The following is an 18,095-nucleotide window of genomic DNA, read 5'->3' as shown; positions in this document are numbered from 1 at the left end:
AAGAGCTTTGGATGCTGCTACCATGGAGAATCAGAGGCTGCAGGGTCAGTTGGAAGCTGCTGGGAGGGAGAATCAAAGGTTGCAGGGACAGTTGGAAGCCGCTATCAAGTTCAATGAAGATAGGAGACAAATGTTTGTTGATGCCAGTAGGGATGTCGCCACTATGCAAGGTCAGATGGTGGGTGTTTTGGATGCAAGGGCTCAGCTGGAATCCAGGATTGTGAAGCTGCAGAAGGAGAGGAAGTTCCTGTTGTTTGCTCTTGTTGTGTGCGTTGGATTAGTTTCTGCTTTTTGGAAGCTTAGTAATTAGTATGTAGGATGTATTAAGTATGTAGTTTCTGTGTGTGGCCGTTGAATGTAAGACTTATTTGGCATTTGTGTACTGTGTATGTCTTATTCGGCTATGAGAATTATCCTAGTTTGTGGCAGTTCAATCTGTACTTGCAATGCTGATGACTAAATTCATAGACATTAGAATGACCACACGAATGCCAAATTGTTTTATCACAACATGACATGGTTCACAGCATCACATGGTTCACCAAACAAATGACAAATTGTTTTAGCACAACATGACATGGTTCACAACATCTCATGGTTCACCACACAAATGACAAATTGTTCTAAAAGAAAACATAGTTTCCTTGTGACATGACAATGACAGAAATGGTTTATTCTTCAAGGTAGTGCTCCTTGCAGCAGTAAAGTTGGTGTTGTGCCTGATCCTCTTGGTGTTGTCCTTGCACTTTTTTTCCTGTGTGGTCCTATAGCTGAGACCTCAACCTTTGAGCTCGATGGCCCAGAAAGTTGCACAGTTGCTTTTGAATGCCTTCCAGGCATACCAGGTGCAGTGGCCTCTAAAGTGACCTTAGCTTGACCTCCTTGCTTGAGTCTTGTGGTCATCTTAGCTGATGAAGACATGGAATTGTTCACAGTCTGCAGAGTACAAATAGATTGTTACCCATTTGGAACTATAGTATCTTCGTACAAAATTGTACTTACTTTACTTACATTGCAATCAACAGACAACTGGGAGCAATGCCTTTTGGTGGACACTGATGTAGAAGAAGGTGTTGCCTTCCTCTTGGAATTACCAGTCCTTGCTCTAGTTGAATGAGAGTCATTTCCTCTAGTTCCACTGGTACTACCTCCTCTTGCATGATGAGATCCCCTAGCACTGCCACTAGGTACTTGGCCTCCACCACTGACATTAGCTCCGGTGCCACTACCTCCACTTCCTGTCTTCCTGCTGCAAGTTGTCCGGTTGTGTCCAATCCCTTTGCAAACTCTGCACCTCACAACTGTACCATGTTTGGATAGCTTACCACGACTTGGCTTTTTTTCTCCCCATCCTGCCTTTTCCTCTCCTTCTTTGGCCTTCCTGGCATTCTAACATACTTTGGTGGCAAAGGCTTAGCCCTGTCTGATACTGGCCAGAATTCCCTACCTTCAACAGGTTGAAGACAGTGGGCATATGTCTTATTGTATTCCTCAAAAAAATAACACTTGGCTACATAATCCTCCACAGCCTTGGATGCTACATAGATGCAAGAAATTGCATGAGGGCATGGCAGACCAGATAACTGCCAGAACCTACAAGAACATGTCTTTTCCTCCAAGTTCACAGAAAACCTATGATCCCAGTATGTTACTTCAAAACAGTTTTGGCCATTACTAATTGCATGACAGAAACCACTAGCTGTAATGTAAGTCATTAACTTCTTGTAGGTGTTTGGACAGATTGGACCAGTCCACCTTTCAGCCTTGGTCCTATTTTCATGTATCCTGACCATTACCTGGCGCCTTATGCCTTCAAGCATGCTGATTATTGGCAAGAATCTTGCTTTCAAAATCCAGTGGTTGAAGCACTCACACATGTTATTATCCACTGAGTCACAGCAAGAACCTAGTTTGAACCAGGCCCTACTCCAATGCTTAGGATCTATCTGCATAATTGCATCAGCACCTTTAGGTGTCTCAGCCCTGAGCTTGTTCAAGTTGTAGTTGAAGAGATTCATAGATGAGGACTTGGCACACCTCCAAAACAGCTTCTGATACTTCTTATTGGTGAATTTTTTCCTCCAATTGGCATAGATATGCCTAGCACACATCCTATGCTCTACTCTAGGAGCCCACTTGTTGACAGCATTGATAAGACCTTTTTGCTGATCAGAAATGAAAACCCAACCAGTTCCATCTCCAAACTTCAGATCTGCACTGAGTAAAGCTAGAAAAAAGTCCCAGGAGTCTTTAGTCTCTCTCTACCACGGCCCATGCAATTAGGTACATTTGATTGTTGGCATCTCTTCCTAGAGCACATAACAGTTCTCCATTGGTCAGGCCCTTGAAAAAGCATCCATCAAATCCAATAACCTTCCTGCATCCAGCAAGGAACCCCTTCTTGCAAGCATCGAAGCAGACATAAAACCTCATAAATGTAGGCTCTGCCTCTTCAGTATCTAACTTAACTACCACAGTGCTTCCTGGATTGCTCCTAAGCAGCTCTAGCTGGTAATCAAACACCATTGCATATTCACCCTTGGTGGCATCATACATCCTCTGCATGACAATTGACTTAGCTCTCTTGATCTTTGAAACACTGACATCAGCAAACATTTCTTCTTGGACTGTTTCTCTAATGCTCTGAATAGACCATTGTGGGTTTGCTTTAATCATCCTCTCATACTTGTCTGCAATTTTCTTAGAAGTAACTAGAGAGTTGTCCCTCCTAGGTGGACAAGTGTGGTTGTCTATGCATGTAGCTAACTGTGAGCTCTCAGCCCTAGATGTCTTGGATAGGAGCAAGACAAATGGACACTTAGGCCAAGTACAAACAACCCTGCACCTCGCAGCCTCATTCTTAACAAACTTTAACACTTTCCTTGCTGCCAAACCATATTTGATGACAGCCTCCCTGAATGTAGCTTTGTCAGGAAATGACATGCCAAGACTGAAAGTTGGCACATCAGCACTACCATCAAACCTGGGAAATTCCCTCTTCTTCCTGATCACCTCACCCTCCTCTTCATCATATGAATCTGCATCTTCATCTGTGTCCACTTCTGTTGAATCAGACTCAACTCCAACCCCCTCAGCAAATGGATTGGATGGCATCAAGTTCTCCACATTGACTTCATGCCCTTCATCATCTACCACCACCATTCCTCTGTCACTCAATTTCTTCTTTAGCTCTTTCAAATCTGCTCTGATTTGGCCTGCCTCTTCATCATCTTCACTACTCTCATCATCACCAGGCAAGTAAGACTGGTCACTATCATCACTATGTGAACTGTACCCTTCCTCCACTGGAGCTGAGTCATTAACTGACACTTCTTGCATCAATGACTTTTTGCCTTGACAACCTCATTACCATCATCACTGTCCCTAATCCAATCAATGTACTTACTATATTGAGCTACTTCTTTCTCAATCTTCTCAGGAGAAGAAATATACGCAGAAAGTTTTTCTAAGTTGACAGATTGCTCAGCATCATCTTCCAAAACACGCTCAACAAATATATCAGCAGCCCCTCCATCAGTAATAGCCTGACACATATCCATGCATGCCTTGTCATCCATCAACACTCTGAGCCCATTTGATAACATTTTCCCAGGAAACAACCAGTGCAGTGTAACAGGGTCACTACAATTGTAATGGTCTTTAAGATGGCCCTGTATTTCGGGCAATGACATCTTGTCAATCTCCACAAATGACAACTCCTCTTTACCCCCAATGTAATGCAACCTCCTCCCATCATTGTAAAACTGACCATCGAAGTGAAATCTAACAGCAAGAAATTCCAAAGGATCCATTCCTACAACCGAAAATCACAAGCTCATGATACATACCATGGACTAATCTAGGCTATCCACTAATCTACCAAGCTCATGATACAGACCATGATACATACCTGTTGTTTCAATGCATTCGGTACCGAAGGCCGATGCAGGGGAGACCTCAGTGGGGGAATCGCCCGCGGCGACGGCGACGGCGACGGCGACGCAGACAAACGGCGGGCGGAGGAAGGGGGATGGGGTTAGGGTTTCGGTCGCTGGAGACATGGGCTGAATGGGCCGGCCTGTTTAAGCAATGCTGCAAGCCTACATGGCGTCCACCGTGTTCAATGTTGCCACCGTGGCAAGCAAAACCAGGGTCCGTTGCCCAAAACCGGACTCAGGGACTAAAGTTGGACCAGTGTGAAAGATGGGGGGCCAGGTCTAGACGGTTTCAGAGTTGGCGGCTAAAATTAAACTCGGCCGATAGTTGAGGGGCCAAATATGGACTTAATCCTTCTCAAATCCCTTGCAAGGTTATATGTAGTGTCTACCATGGTTCATGCTCTGTAGAAGTAAAAAGGAGGCCATGTGCCCTCCAGCTCTACGCAGGAGGCGAGGGCTCATTCGAGCGCCTCTGCTTCTTGTCTTGTCGCGAGTCCAGCTCTTCCCCTCAGATGCTGGCATGTTTGATTCTCTCGCTAAATGTTAGCTAGTTAAACTTTAATTATTTTAGTAGCTAAAGTTCCAAACACACTAACTAAAAAAGAGCAAAAATAATTTAGTCCTACTAATTACTCAAGAATAGCTAAAATAATTTTAGCTACCTAAAAATTTAGCGAGAGGAACCAAACAGGGCCAAAGACGATGGAGGAAAGTACGAGAGATTGGAAAAAGGTGAAGATAAGTTGGACCCGTATACAATTAAAAAATATGTTCTACAAGAAAACAAGAGACTAGTCTATTGTGCAGGTAGTGACGGAGCTAGCGGTGGGGCTGCCGGGGCTCTAGCCCACCTATGGTCGTCGAACCTATAGAACCCTCTCTTAGCCCCTTCTATAATTTTTTTTGGTATTGATGTATTTTAAAAATGGCCTAAAGCTATCTTAAGGTAGAAAAAGCCCTTTCTGAATATTTTTCTAGATTCGTCCTGCAGCTTGTGTGTTAGATTTGCTTGTTGCTTACTTAGGGCTTGGCTTTAAAGCCAAAGGCCTTACTCTGAGAACAGTTGTCAACATCAGTCTTCATCGCACTTGCCCATGTCATCATTCATTGATCCGTGCGCTCTTCACAAATGGTTTTGTCTTCTCCATTTCCTACACATCACGGGCAATTACATAAAAGAAATTCCAAGGAAGGTGCATTGTCAAGGGAGCCGAGCAAGCACGTGAGCGGAGAAGAGTGGACAACGGCGGGTACCGGCTGCCTACCTTAGACTACTCTTATGTATAGGAAGAGAAGAGAGAATCATCTATGATGAATATTGTAACGAACTCTTGCCTTCTCATGCTAGCACTTCTCTGATCCCAACCCGTCGTGCTATGCATTCCCCCGCCTAAACTCCGATCCCTGCTGTTATCTGTGTTCGTAACATGTTGCAGCGGGAATTCTACTGTGTAGAGAAAACTAGCAATTGCAAAGAGCAGTGACAGACGACGGTCCATTTGTTAACAGCAAATATTTCTTTCACCAGTCCTATCTAAATTCCTAATAGCGTGTCATCAGCAAGCTGCAGAAAGATAAACAGAATAAGAGAAGATCAAGCTAAATAATGAGCGCTGGTTTGAAACCTGATCATCTTATTCAGGATATATGATTTGCACGGCATATTTTACATCAGGACGTGCACGGAAGCTGGCTGGGCCGGGTGCTCACGGCTTCCTGCGCGGGCGCGTCATCATGGCCATAAAATCGTCCATGTTGACGAAGCCATCGCCATCCCTGTCGATCCCCCTCACCATCTTCCGGCACTTATCCAGGATGCAGCTCTGCCCGAGCTTGCGCAGGACCGTCAATCCGTCATGACCTCCTCCGCGCTGATCCTGCCGTCCTCGTTCCTGTCGAACACGGAGAAGGCCCGCCGGACGTCGCCGAGCTGCGGCTAGCAATACATATGCCCGAGAGCTGCAGAAAGTTTCTGAATTTGGGATTCCTCCAGAACTTGCAGTGTAGGCAATCTCAAACCAGAAAGAGGAGGGCAACAGATGGACCATGCCAACGTGCGAACCAAAATGGTTTCATATGCCAAGAAAAGAATCCCATTGAAAATTATTATTTTCTTTTCTGTACCGATCGTTATCATATCTGTCAGCAAACAACAAAGGTAAAAGGGGCACAATTACTAGGCCAAATTGCTAAGTTTACAATGCTTTTTTTTAACACAAAGTTTACAATGCTTAAAGAACAACCCCTTCATGTATCGTGGCTGAACAGTAGAATGTGCGGTGGAAAGAATCATTGGTCAATTTGTAGGTTGCGAGCACAAGCTATACGGCAGCAGTTAGAAAATTACAGCAGCCGAATGACTTCAGACCTTTCAAACTATGGTAGTTTGCCATTGTCTAGCTCGTCAATATTTTGAATGTCCTCACGATATGTGATTTTCCTCACATAACCTGCAAAACAGGTAATGTTCCCATTCCACAGGTATGGGAAGAAGTCAGCCTATAATCTCGTAGAAGAGAATAATAGAGCAGTAAGCTGTTAGAAAGAAAGCCCAACACTTTGGCATGACATATGCCCTCAAGCTCTACAGTAAAGTCTAATTCTAACTTTACTTTTCCATGGCACAAAAACAAACAAAATGAGGAAGCATCAGCAGAACATTCTAGTGTAAAACTATTGCTAAACAAATGAATTACAGTTATATGTCGACCATTGAGGCAGTGACAACTACACTCACAAACTAATACCAATCTCACCAGGGGTTTCATCTATCACGAAAGGTATTCATCTGGGTTTTATCTCAGGTAAAGTGGCAGTACATTGTTTCAGTACTACATATCATTCCCTTATTTCTCAATCCCCTGCGAGGTTATATGCAGTATCTACCATGGTACATGTTCTGTATTAGAAGTTAAAAAGAAAACCACTGAACCCGTCCTATGAGTGGAAATCCCTACTGAAACAAGCAAATGGATCAATTGTTGATGTTTGAATCTAGTAGTTTATTTCAGGCAAGGTTTAAAACTGTGAATTGTGTGGTGACTAGTCTAGAAAATGACATAGGACATGAACTTAAGGTCTACTAGGGTCCAGTTCCAATGAAAATGTGGCTGCAGCCACCAGCTACATGGACCATGCTTGTGTTCAGTGATCGTAGTCAAGCAAGAATGCAGAGAGTCAATGGAGGCAATTAATTATACAAGCATATCTACACGTATCATTAGCATGAATTCATGGTGATGATAGGAGCTTGGGTAGGATTCAAGATACAAGGCAAACCCTGAGGGAAAATACAGTCAAAAGTTTGCTGTGAATAAGACACCTAATTGATCAATGTCATCCATTGCTCTAAAATTTAGTGGCTATGTGTAACTTTCCAAGGTTCCACATAAACACTTGTCGCATAGGATAAAACCTTTTCTGACTAGTATAATAATTAAATTGGAACATTTGAAACAGTGAAACATATAGGACAACATAACTAAACCAAATAGTTGAGCAATATATCTATGTAGGGTAACAGTTGCCCGAGTTCTACCATTGCCTGTCAGTGAAACGCCTAGAGCTACATAATAAAGAGTTGTCTGTACTCTGTAGTTTATGCACTATCATTAGTATCTCATCAGACACCCTAAAAGCTGTTGCCGGTCACCACTGAACACATCTCCAGAAATTCCCTGCTCTCCCCCCGTCCTCTCTCTCTCCTTCCCCTACCCCTAGAGGTTTTCATCCTTTGTCTCTCTCTCTCTCTCCCCCCCCCCCCTCTCTTCCTCTCTGCCAGGCAGCCTGCCAGATGTACTTGCCAGCTAGTAACATGACGTCTGGTGCACTCCTCTCAACTTTCTGTGCCTCAGAACAGTTGCCAACATCAAGGTCTTCACTGCATTTTCCATGCCGTCATTCATCAATCCGGCACGCCTGTCACCAGCAATCACATAAAAAATCTTCCAGGCCCTGTCACCCCAATGCCAGCGGAGTTTTAGTCCCTATGACACAAATATTGGTGAGGTGGTGTGGTCAACTCGACCACACCCTTCTACACTTCACATCCTAAAGGATCTTCCTGTTCAGGTGTTCATGTCTTTGTGCTTGGTGTAAGGTCGTGCTTGTTGAGGATGTAGTCTACACCTTCATACTTCATGGAAGGTGCTAATGTGCTCTATATATTAATGTTATAATACAATCCTATTTAAAAAAGAACTGCTACCCATTTACTATTTTCAGATAGCATATACTTTACCATTCATATATGTGCTGCCACAAGGATAAGAGCTGAGGGACTATCCTGTATCACTGTTCATTGCATAAAACTAGAAATCTCATATTCAATCCGAGCACCAAGAAATCTAAAATTTATTCAGCAATTTCTTACTATGGCATTGATAATCTGTCATCATGCCTCCAACTAAAAACTTGCAACCATGTCGGTTCTAGTTTCTTGTGTGATTAGCATCCATGGTATACTTGTATAAACCAAAGACAGTCTGTTAGAACAACACAGAGAACCATTGTTATGAATATCCCAGAACTATATTTCTGTAGGACACTAGCCATTAACTATCATTTCAGACAAACCAGGGAGATGATACACCAACGCAACTCCACTAGTAAAAGATTATAAGGATCTCAAACTTTGCAAAGAAACTTGTGTTATACTTTCTGTGACTGTGAATAAGCGCCATTTCACAAGACAATTCAGTCAATACTCAGACGTCAGACCTACTGCTGAACAGATTTCCAATACAAACACCTATGGTGTATTATAATCAATTAGTAGTCAGTACACAAATGCAAACAGAAATGAACACGCCGTATGGACAAAATAGTGAATGCTGGAGCTCTTAGGAATTAGAGCCACTGGCAATAGGTTGTTTATTCCTAAACATACAGTCCAATTTATGACAATCTAAGGTTCTTCTCAAAATAGCAATGCCTAATGCCCAAGGTTAGGAACTCAAGGTGCAGCAAATAACTTAGTCATGGGGTTCAAAGTTCTGACTACCCTAGTGTTGTAATTTATAATTATGATGTGATCTATAATAGAATTGCACCTCCACCAGTAACAGCTCTACTGCATGACAAAGTATATTATCTGTCCAACTAGTAGTTCATCACAATGACATCACATCTTCACAAAGCTCAAGTCTTGATTTATTGTAGGTCTACCAGTAAGATGTTCTGTGTACCTCTGTCCTTGTTCTCTCTAAATGTTTACTCTTAGAAAACATCAATATTGTACCATGTAAAGGAAATCAAGTTCGAGGAATCTCATCTTACCAATGCCGGCGCATGGCACACACTTGCAGATGGTCTCCTTGCCCTTTTTCCTGAAATAGCTGACCAGCCCCGTCCCCTGGCAGCTCCGGCACTTGCCCGTCCACTCGTACGAAACCGTCTTGCAATCCTACAGCCCAAATTCACACATCCCAAACTCATCACCTCGCCCAAAACCCAAGACGCCAAAAAGAACACAGAAATTGAAGTTTTCACCTCGGCCCGCCGCACTCACCTCGATCTTGACGTCGCAGCTAAGCCGGCGGTTCAGCTCCTCCCGCGACATGGGCTCGGTCCCTGGCACGGTCAAGGGGATGGGGAGCGGCTCCACATCATCCACCAGGTAGCTCTCCTTGTCCCCCGACCATCGCTCCCACCATCTCCTCCTCTTACCCTTCTTACCTTTCTCCTCCTCGGCGCCCTCCTTGGCCTTGACGCGAACGCCAGGATCGCGCGCGGCGACGCGGCCTCCGGGAGAGGTGGACGGGTCCGCGTCCGGAGGACGGCGAGGGCGGAACCAGTCCGGCGCCGAGGCGGCGCCGGTGGTGTTGGCGGCGGCCGGAGAGTGGGGGAACCGGGGGCGGCGGTGGAGAGGGAGGGAGGGGTTGGGGCGAGAGGAGAGGAGCGGGGAGGGGTTCGGGGGAGTCGTCATGCAGACGCCGGGGAGGTTTGGGTGTGGGAGGCGGCGGTCATCGCCAGCGAAGAGGCGGGAGTGGGAGTTGCAGCGACGGCGAAGTGGGGCGATGAGCGCGAGGAAGGCGGAGGAGATAATTGAGCCGACAAGAGTAAGACACGAGGGAGATATCTTGACTCGATATCTTGCAACAGTACGGGCTGGGCTGACCTTCATGGGCTGCATTGTATGGCCTGACACAGAAGCATTTCTTAATGAGAAATGCTTCACGCTTTTGTGTGTGTGTATATATATATATATATATATATATATATATATATATATATATACAACTGGATGATACTGAACGTTGCGGTGTAGAATAATATTCTACACCTAGGGTATAGAATACTATTCTAGGTGTAGAATAATATTGAGCAGAAAAATACTGAGCGGTACTGAACATCGTTCAGTATCATCCAACACTACACTTAGGACCACAAAATACTGAACAATACTGAAATGCGAATACTGAAATCTGTTCATTATAGTAGTTTGGTGTAGAATAGTATTCTACACCTATATATATATATATAACCAAATGGTTTCAGCTTTTGATTCATAAATAAGTGAGCGACCACTCAACGATTGACATTCTGGTGACAAAGAAGTTGTTCGGATGGGTTGTACATGCATTGCTCTTATGAATTTGTGTAAGTAATTAGCCTTCTTGTTTTTCTCATTGAACAAAATATAGTCTTCGTTTTTATAACAAAATGCATCTTTACAGAAAAAAAAATAAGGTTACATTTTAATTGTACAAAAAAATATCATGACTCCAAAACGAATAGGAAAAGGGTCCGAAGCACCCAAAATTGGGCAAGAAAAGCAACACCATGATACAAAGACCACCAGTCAGACGATTTTGCCTTCTGTAATGGAATGCCCTTGTTAGCTAAGGTTGTTCCCAGGTGTGTACCTGTCAGCGTACAGCAAGTAATTCGTCAGTCACTGCAGGATGCTACGAAACCACAATCGCTAAATGTAGTCACTTACTGGAACCTAAACCCTGTGTCCAGCATCACTCTGTTACTGATGCTGCTTGGGATTGTTCCTTGTAGGTTATTGTTCTGCACAAACCTGCGAAATAGGAATTAACTCGAGTGATCAGTAGGTTAAAATCGCCAGGATCATCATTGAGTGGAGTGGATTAATAAATATTAGAGGCACTTACAGTTCTTCAAGTCTTGTAAGGTTTCCGAGCGGTTCAGGGAGCGAGCCTGTCAGTGCATTGTCCTCCAGGTGCCTTCAAATTTCCAATCAGGAATGCAACAGGATTAGGTGAAAGAAGCAACCAAGATCTTCAACGTCATATTATCCAGAAAGGATATTTAGCCGTTGGTGATTATATTTATTACCGATCGTTATTATTATACTTACAAAGACACTAGATGATGCAGGAGGCTCATATCTGGAATCGGTCCGGTCAGATTGTTCCCGACAAGCCAACTGCAACAGTTATCGCTTCAATTTTAGCAATCCATTTTTTTCCCACTTAAGCATGCAAATTTACACCAATTTGTTCCAGAAGCTTACATGCTCGAGATTGCAGTCAGGTTGGCAATGTTGTCAGATATTGATCCTCCAACTCTGAAATTTGTGAGGTTGCTGCAAATGACCAGACTGACCATTATTCATTGTTCATCACAAGTATATACAAGAGAACAATCCATTGTCATATGACTGGTGCTGCAAACTTACAGCCCTGTTACTCTTGCGAGTGGATCTTGGTTGCAGGTGACACCAGTCCACGAGTTCCCCTTGGGCAAGCAAGGATCACCTCTCCAGTCCGGCGGCGGGTTCGTGAATCCTCTGGCCAGCTCCTGCAAGCCGATTACTGCAGCAGCAAGGAGATGGGTGGTTTGAGCGAACAGTGTCCGGGTATCTATCAGCCATGGATGGCACCGAGAAGTGCACCGATCAGGACAGGAGGTTACCGTCTCTGGGATGCGTCCTCCCGCCGAGCGGAACGACCATCATGAGCTCCGCCGCGTTGATCAACGGGCCGACGGGGGACCCCGTCGCCGGCGTCAGCGTGATCCTCGTCTGCCCGGACAGCGGCCACTGGGCGCCGTACACCATGGACCCTGCCGTGGAGACGTTGAGGCCGGTGAAGAACGGCTGGCCATTGACCGCGACGTCGAATACCCTCCAGCTGAGCGCGCTCGGCCCCCGGTTGTCCTGGAAGTAGAGCGCCAGGTAGTAGGTCGCGGCCGGGAGCGGCGCCGGCGGCCACTGGAGGTCCAGGCTCTTGTCTCGGCTCGCCGTCAGGCCTCGCCGGAACACAGCCTCCGGAGGCTTGTTCCAGAACGCCTCCGTCGCCACGCTCGCCTGGCTCTCCACCACCGGGATGCTCCCGTCGCTGTACGGCTCCCAGTATCGGTTGAACCGGTCACCTGGATAGCTAGATCGTCGCACATTTCGCACGAGACATGGTCAGTTAGTAGGCTGTACACGTATCTATCTTCGTTCTCGCCGAGACATCCATGAATTAATGGTGCTCGCCGGCCGCCGGCCGCCGGCCGGTTCTTTTTTTTTTGCTTACCCAATGATGGAGCCGTTGTAGCCGAAGCTGTGGCGCGCGATGGTGCTGAGCGCGTAGGCGGTGAAGTTGACGGCGCTGTACACGGACCCTTCCAGCGGCACCACCTCGAGGGCGTTGATGAAGGGGCTTCGTCCGGGCGCGGTGGTCGCGGCGTTCCTGGCGAGGCAGACGCTGAGCTCTTTCCCCGTCGCCTCCACCACGGCCTCGTAGTACGTGGCGAGGCCCCGGGCGTAGCTCCCCGCCGTGTCCACCGCGCTCCACCGCGTGCCGTCGATGATCTGGTCGAACACCGGTGGGGACTCGCCGCCGTCGAACCCGCCGTAGTAGTACGTCGTGCGGACCAGGTACCTGGCGTGCATCGCCGCCGGGACCACGTAGCAGTACTTCGTCGTCGTGGCGGCGGACGACGACGACGACGCGTCGGCCGTGGGGAAGTACCGGAGGGAGGAGAGCATCGGCATCACGCCCGGGGAGCCGGTGAGCTCCGCGGCCTTGCCGACGTGGTTGATGAACGCCCCGTCGGGGACCCATGTCACGTTCCCGGCGACCTTGGCCGACGTCGCGCCGCAGCTTATCTGGTACCCTGCGCGCGAGGTGAGCGAGCCAACTCAGGGTCAGGGAATAATAAGACGACGCCGAACAGCTCATCGAGTACGTGTGTAGGAGGAAACGGGAGAATAATAATGGCGGCAGTGATGGGAGGTTCACCGGACAGGGCATCGGCGACGCCGCCGATGACGAGCAGGACGAGGGCGCCGGCGAGGAGGAGGCGGAGGGAGAAGGGGATCATTACTGCGGTGGCGCCAGTTGGATCGATCCTCCAATAATGCAATGCGCGACAAGGACGCGGATTTGGACCGAGCGGAATTGGAGGGTGGTGCAACGACGACGACGACGAGATGGAAGCGAAGACTCGGAAGGACAGCTGCGGTTGCCGCCGGCTCGCGACTTTTGTTTTGTTTTGCCCGGGCGGCACAGCTTGTTCAGGAATTGAATATTTTGAAACTCTGGTGCACCCTACATGTTCATCTGATACGCCGGACCCGTTCCAAGTCTCGTTGCTGCGATTCGTTAGGAGACAGACAATTAATAATTTTGACAGTCTACAGTGGTGGGTTGCGGTGCACAAGAAGAACGGAACTAACTGCTCCTATATAATAATAAAATATTTGACGGAGGTAGTATAGTTTATATGAGATGTCATTTGGGTTTGCTTGGATGGATGGAAAGCATTTGGCGTGGGCAGGAGAGGCGCCGGGGTCATGGATGCAGCGGGCGCTCCCGCTCGAGGTCGAGCTCGATCATGCCTGGCGGATGCCATGATTCGTTGCGTCTCGCCTTCTCCGCGGACGTGGTGGGGCGTTGGTTCCTTGCTTGCGCCAGACCTGTCCAGTCGAATCACCCCCGGTGCAGGACGTGCTCGGATCAACTACGTACCCAACTAATCATCCGAAGCGAGCGAGCGACACGTTGGCCGCCGTCGCCGCAGCCCCGTCCCACACCGCGCCAATTAGACCTTTTCGCGTATTACATGATCGACGGCTGGGCTCGCTGTTGAGCCTGTACACGGCGTTTGTATCAACCAACGACTCCAACGTGACTGTGTATGCGGTCCCTTGATGTAACATGCATGCGATCCTATCCGCTTCAGCGACTCAGGCGTCGACGTGGTTGGTTCAACATCAACCTGAAAATGGGTTAGCTAGGTTTTGTTTCTATTTGCTCTGCTCACAAAAATAAAAGGACAGGCCAATCCGCCAAGGCGCCAATGACGATGGATCGGGTGGAGATTGCGAGGTACCGCCTCAAAATGGAACACGCCGGCGCGGCGAGATTGGCATGAGGCTGCCAGCTGCCTACGTCAGAGGTAGGCCCTCTAACGCCATCCAGGCCTGGAGATTTTCTCGGACCTTCATGGAAAAGAGTACCTTTTTCATCCAGCGAATTTTCTGCTCAAACTTCAAAACAAGACATTTTATCCCATTACAGACTCTTCTTAAAATAGTTCAAATTACCTCACTATCTGGTTTGAATGGGTTCTAAAGGTTGTTTTGTCCTTTTTAGTTAAAAACTGGATAAGATTTTAATGCATAGAAAAACATATGTAAAATTCTAAAAATTCTGATAAAAATCATAGATGTAGATTAGGAAAAAAATATCCAAGTAAAATAGAGCTCGTGAAAATATCTTTAGAAACTCTAAAAAATATATTTAGTTCTAGGAGATTGCAAAAATATCTAGAGAAGAAAAATTAAAATTACCAAAAAAAATTCTAATTGATATCTAAACACGTTTTGAAATTTTTTTAGAACAAAAACATAATACATAACTAGCATGAATGCATAGCATGGGTACATCTCATGTTTTTGCTGCGAAAGTTTATAAAACACATTTAGCCATCGATTAGAATGTTTTGGGATGTTTCTTTTTTTTTGATATTTTTCTCATTTTTGAGAGCTAAATCTATATTTTTGAAGTTTGTAGATATATTTTTATGATCTTTATATATTTTTATGATCTAAAAACTTTGTAGACCTAAGAGCATCTCCAACAACTTGGTAAAATTCACTTGTCAAATCTTGAGTTATAGCAAGTTGCTAATTTGTTTAGCAAAAGAAAAAAGGATGTGTCTCCAATAAGTTGCTATTCTCACTTGGTAAAAATAGAGGATGACAGATAGGACCCGCTCACTTGGTAAAAGAATATGTGTCTCCAACAAGTTGCGCTCGGGATAGCAACTTGACAAATCTCGGCAGTAGAAACCTCTGGATAGCAACTTGGGAAATTTAGCAAGTTGAGATAAGGAGTTGTTGGAGGAGGATTTTTATGCTTTTAGCAAATTTGGTAGGATAGCATGTTGAAATACCAAGTTGTTGGAGATGCTCTAAGAGCAACTCCAAGAGAGTTGATAAAAATGGACGGCTAAATTCAAGATTTTGCCAACCTCTAAAATAGAAAATCATGTAAAAAAACAAAAATCTCCAACAGTCTTTCTATATGGCAAATCATATGGCTAGCGGGACATGCAAGCTATATTTACCATGCGAGAACTCCGGGATAGATGACTTGCTATTTTAGCAAACCAAATACAATAGCTGTTGGACTCTCTTTTCTCTTCCAAAATAGCCAAATATAGAATACATAACATGGATAGCTCTTCTGTTGGAGTTGCTCTAATCCGGGCCTGAGTCAACAGATGGCCAAGGCACAGGGAAATGGGCCGAATAAATTTCTCGGCAGCCTGTTGGAAAACAGCTGGCCTGCATTTTCTGATCTTTACGCACGCATGTCCGATGAGGGTTCAGACTTCAGAGCTCACGCTACTTCAGCGCGACCATTGGAGTCATTCCAAGCAGCAGCTCGGAGAAAACAATCGAGGCATACTTGCATTTTGCATAAACAATGGAAGTTTGCATCTTCTACACGATGCCGCCGACTCGCCGTTCCTTCGAGCGGCGAAAAAGTGCGCTCGCTCCGGATCCCAAGGACTGTTCATCTGGTTGAAGCGTAGACCTGACATCAGAGTCCTCTGCTCCCGTCGTGCCAGCGCCAAGGTTGGCTTCTCTTTGCGGGCGCAGACAAGGCGGCGGGCGATCGACGGAGGATCGGAATGGACAGGAAGCTGAGGCCGCTGCCGCAGCCGGCGGTGAGGAGCGCGGCGTGGCCCGTCGGCCTGCTCGTCGCGCTATGCTTCACGACGCTGCCGCTCTTCCTCGCGCTGTCACCCGGGCGGCCAACCCTGTTCGACCTGTGGCAGCAGATCGGCATCAGAGTAGCCGTGCACTACGGTACGTGCTTGTCTGCATCGCGCGGTCGCACGCAGCATTCGCAAATGCAGACAGCAAAGCGTGTTCGCTTACCCGATCGACCCGCCCGATCCATGCAGATGACGAGCCGAAGCCGTCGTCGGAGCCCTCGGATTCGCCTCTGGAGAGCCGCGACATCCTCCTCGGCGGCCTGCTCTCGCCGGACGTCAGCGAGAGCACCTGCCTGAGCCGGTACCTCTCCTCGCTGTACCGCAAGGCGTCGCCGCACTCGCCGTCGCCGTACCTCGTGTCGCGGCTGCGCAAGTACGAGGCGCTCCACCGCAGGTGCGGGCCCGGCACGCCCCTGTACGACAAGTCCGTGCGGCAGCTCGCCTCCGCCCACACCAGCATGGGCCTCGCCGAGTGCAGCTACCTCGTGTGGACGCCCGGCAACCACCTCGGCGACCGCATGGTCTCCATGGCGTCCGCCTTCCTCTACGCGCTGCTCACCCGCCGCGTCTTCCTCGTCCACATGGCCAAGGACATGGCGGGCCTCTTCTGCGAGCCCTTCCCTGGCGCGTCGTCGTGGGAGCTGCCCCCGGGCTTCCCCGTGCACAACCTCACGCAGCTCCGCCGCGGCAGCGAGCATAGCTACGGGACCCTGCTCGGGGCCAAGAAGATCAGCGACGAGGACCCCGTCGGCGTGCGGTCCGAGTCGCTGCCGTCGTACGCGTACCTCCACCTGGCGCACGACTACCAGCTGCCCGACCAGCGCTTCTTCTGCGACGACGACCAGACCGTGCTGGGGAAGGTGAACTGGCTGCTGCTGCGCTCCGACCTCTACTTCGCGCCGGGGCTGTTCCTCGTGCCGCAGTTTGAGGACGAGCTCCGGTGGATGTTCCCGGCCACGGACACGGTGTTCCACCACATCGGAAGGTACCTGTTCCACCCGTCCAACAAGGTGTGGAAGATGATCCAGGGGTACTACACGTCGTACATGGCCAAGTTCGATGAGAAGATTGGGATTCAGATCACGACCCTCGCCGGGAACCCCGTGTCGACGGAGGCGTACTTCAACCAGATCGCGGCTTGCACGAGCCAGGAGAAGATCCTGCCCGAGGTAGACCCCAAAGTGGCGTCGAGTGAGAAGAAGGAGGCGGCTGCGACGTCGTCGAAGGCCGTGCTCGTCATCTCGGCGCAGCAGGAGTACGCCGAGAGGCTCAAGTCCATGTACTACGAGCACGCCACGGTTACCGGCGAGCCGGTCAGCGTGCTGCAGCCACCGGGAGCCGGAAACCAGCCGCAGAACCACAAGGTGCTGGTGGAGATGTTCCTGCTGAGCTACTGCGACGTGTCCGTGGTGAGCGGGTGGTCAACGGTGGGCTACGTCGGCCACGGCCTCGCCGGGGTGAGCCCGTGGCTGCTACTGCCGCCGACGAACCAGACGGTGGCACACCCGCCCTGTGTCCGGGCAATGTCCATGGAGCCGTGCTTCCACGCGCCGCCGACTTATGACTGCAGGGCCAAGACAAACGGCGACCTCGGCGCCGTTCTCCGGTGTCTCAGGCGTTGCGAGGACGTGGATGGTGGCCTCAAATTGTTTGATTGATTTTGACGAAGTTTGATCAGATCCGATCGTGTATGTAACATATCATTTTTCCCCAGAAGTCAGATTCGAAAGAAATTTCAGAATTATTTATCTTCTTTTCATAAATGTATTTATAATAAGAGAACCTACATTCATGCAGCATTTTTTTAATTTTCTTGTTGTTTTTTGTGTTTGTTTGTTTGTTTTTTTGCTTGGGGCTTCAGAGGAAGGTTTTTTATTTTGAGCTGGACTTGGGAGGAAGATGTGTATATGCAACTCCATGGTCTAAAAATTTTGTGTTCCTCATAAGCTTATGCAATTTCTTGAATTG

General features: G+C 47.7%; 4 protein-coding genes across 4 annotated transcripts; 1 reads left to right on the top strand and 3 right to left on the bottom strand.

Annotated features, from left to right (window-relative positions):
* LOC8083221 lies at window positions 3,339-4,061 on the bottom strand. Its single transcript, XM_002460293.2, has 2 exons — window positions 3,911-4,061; window positions 3,339-3,814 (listed from the first exon to the last, which is right to left on the bottom strand). Exons 1-2 carry the CDS (start codon window positions 4,059-4,061, stop codon window positions 3,339-3,341), a joined length of 627 nt encoding a protein of 208 aa, XP_002460338.2.
* LOC8063705 (protein disulfide-isomerase SCO2) lies at window positions 6,014-9,994 on the bottom strand. Its single transcript, XM_002460291.2, has 3 exons — window positions 9,448-9,994; window positions 9,216-9,342; window positions 6,014-6,388 (listed from the first exon to the last, which is right to left on the bottom strand). The coding sequence occupies exons 1-3, from the start codon at window positions 9,862-9,864 to the stop codon at window positions 6,315-6,317; spliced, it is 618 nt and encodes a 205-aa protein (XP_002460336.2). The 5' UTR covers window positions 9,865-9,994; the 3' UTR covers window positions 6,014-6,314.
* On the bottom strand, window positions 10,504-13,408 carry LOC110432341 (probable LRR receptor-like serine/threonine-protein kinase At1g67720). The gene is made up of 9 exons (XM_021452557.1): window positions 13,139-13,408; window positions 12,431-13,013; window positions 11,823-12,289; window positions 11,587-11,722; window positions 11,422-11,493; window positions 11,266-11,334; window positions 11,060-11,131; window positions 10,882-10,965; window positions 10,504-10,804 (listed from the first exon to the last, which is right to left on the bottom strand). The coding sequence occupies exons 1-9, from the start codon at window positions 13,218-13,220 to the stop codon at window positions 10,777-10,779; spliced, it is 1,593 nt and encodes a 530-aa protein (XP_021308232.1). The 5' UTR covers window positions 13,221-13,408; the 3' UTR covers window positions 10,504-10,776.
* LOC8083219 (galactoside 2-alpha-L-fucosyltransferase) lies at window positions 16,041-17,989 on the top strand. The gene is made up of 2 exons (XM_002462445.2): window positions 16,041-16,218; window positions 16,317-17,989. The coding sequence occupies exons 1-2, from the start codon at window positions 16,041-16,043 to the stop codon at window positions 17,783-17,785; spliced, it is 1,647 nt and encodes a 548-aa protein (XP_002462490.1). The 3' UTR covers window positions 17,786-17,989.

This window comes from Sorghum bicolor, chromosome 2 (assembly GCF_000003195.3).
Source record: "Sorghum bicolor cultivar BTx623 chromosome 2, Sorghum_bicolor_NCBIv3, whole genome shotgun sequence".
Classification (NCBI taxonomy): Eukaryota; Viridiplantae; Streptophyta; class Magnoliopsida; order Poales; family Poaceae; genus Sorghum; species Sorghum bicolor.
The sequence above is the reverse complement of the archived record's forward strand: the minus strand, read 5'-3'. Positions and strand labels throughout refer to the sequence as shown.

Coding starts and splice junctions, on each gene's coding strand:
- LOC110432341 (XM_021452557.1), bottom strand. CDS start 13,220: ATGATCCCCTTCTCCCTCCGCCTCCTCCTCGCCGGCGCCCTCGTCCTG. Junction 13,014..13,138: donor CGTCGCCGATGCCCTGTCCG/GTGAACCTCCCA, acceptor CCTCGCGCGCAG/GGTACCAGATAAGCTGCGGC. Junction 11,723..11,822: donor GAGGACGCATCCCAGAGACG/GTAACCTCCTGT, acceptor TTGCTGCTGCAG/TAATCGGCTTGCAGGAGCTG.
- LOC8063705 (XM_002460291.2), bottom strand. CDS start 9,864: ATGACGACTCCCCCGAACCCCTCCCCGCTCCTCTCCTCTCGCCCCAAC. Junction 9,343..9,447: donor GCTGCGACGTCAAGATCGAG/GTGAGTGCGGCG, acceptor TTTGGGCTGTAG/GATTGCAAGACGGTTTCGTA. Junction 6,389..9,215: donor TGTGCCATGCGCCGGCATTG/GTAAGATGAGAT, acceptor CCTGTTTTGCAG/GTTATGTGAGGAAAATCACA.
- LOC8083219 (XM_002462445.2), top strand. CDS start 16,041: ATGGACAGGAAGCTGAGGCCGCTGCCGCAGCCGGCGGTGAGGAGCGCG. Junction 16,219..16,316: donor CAGAGTAGCCGTGCACTACG/GTACGTGCTTGT, acceptor CGATCCATGCAG/ATGACGAGCCGAAGCCGTCG.
- LOC8083221 (XM_002460293.2), bottom strand. CDS start 4,061: ATGTCTCCAGCGACCGAAACCCTAACCCCATCCCCCTTCCTCCGCCCG. Junction 3,815..3,910: donor CGAATGCATTGAAACAACAG/GTATGTATCATG, acceptor TTTCGGTTGTAG/GAATGGATCCTTTGGAATTT.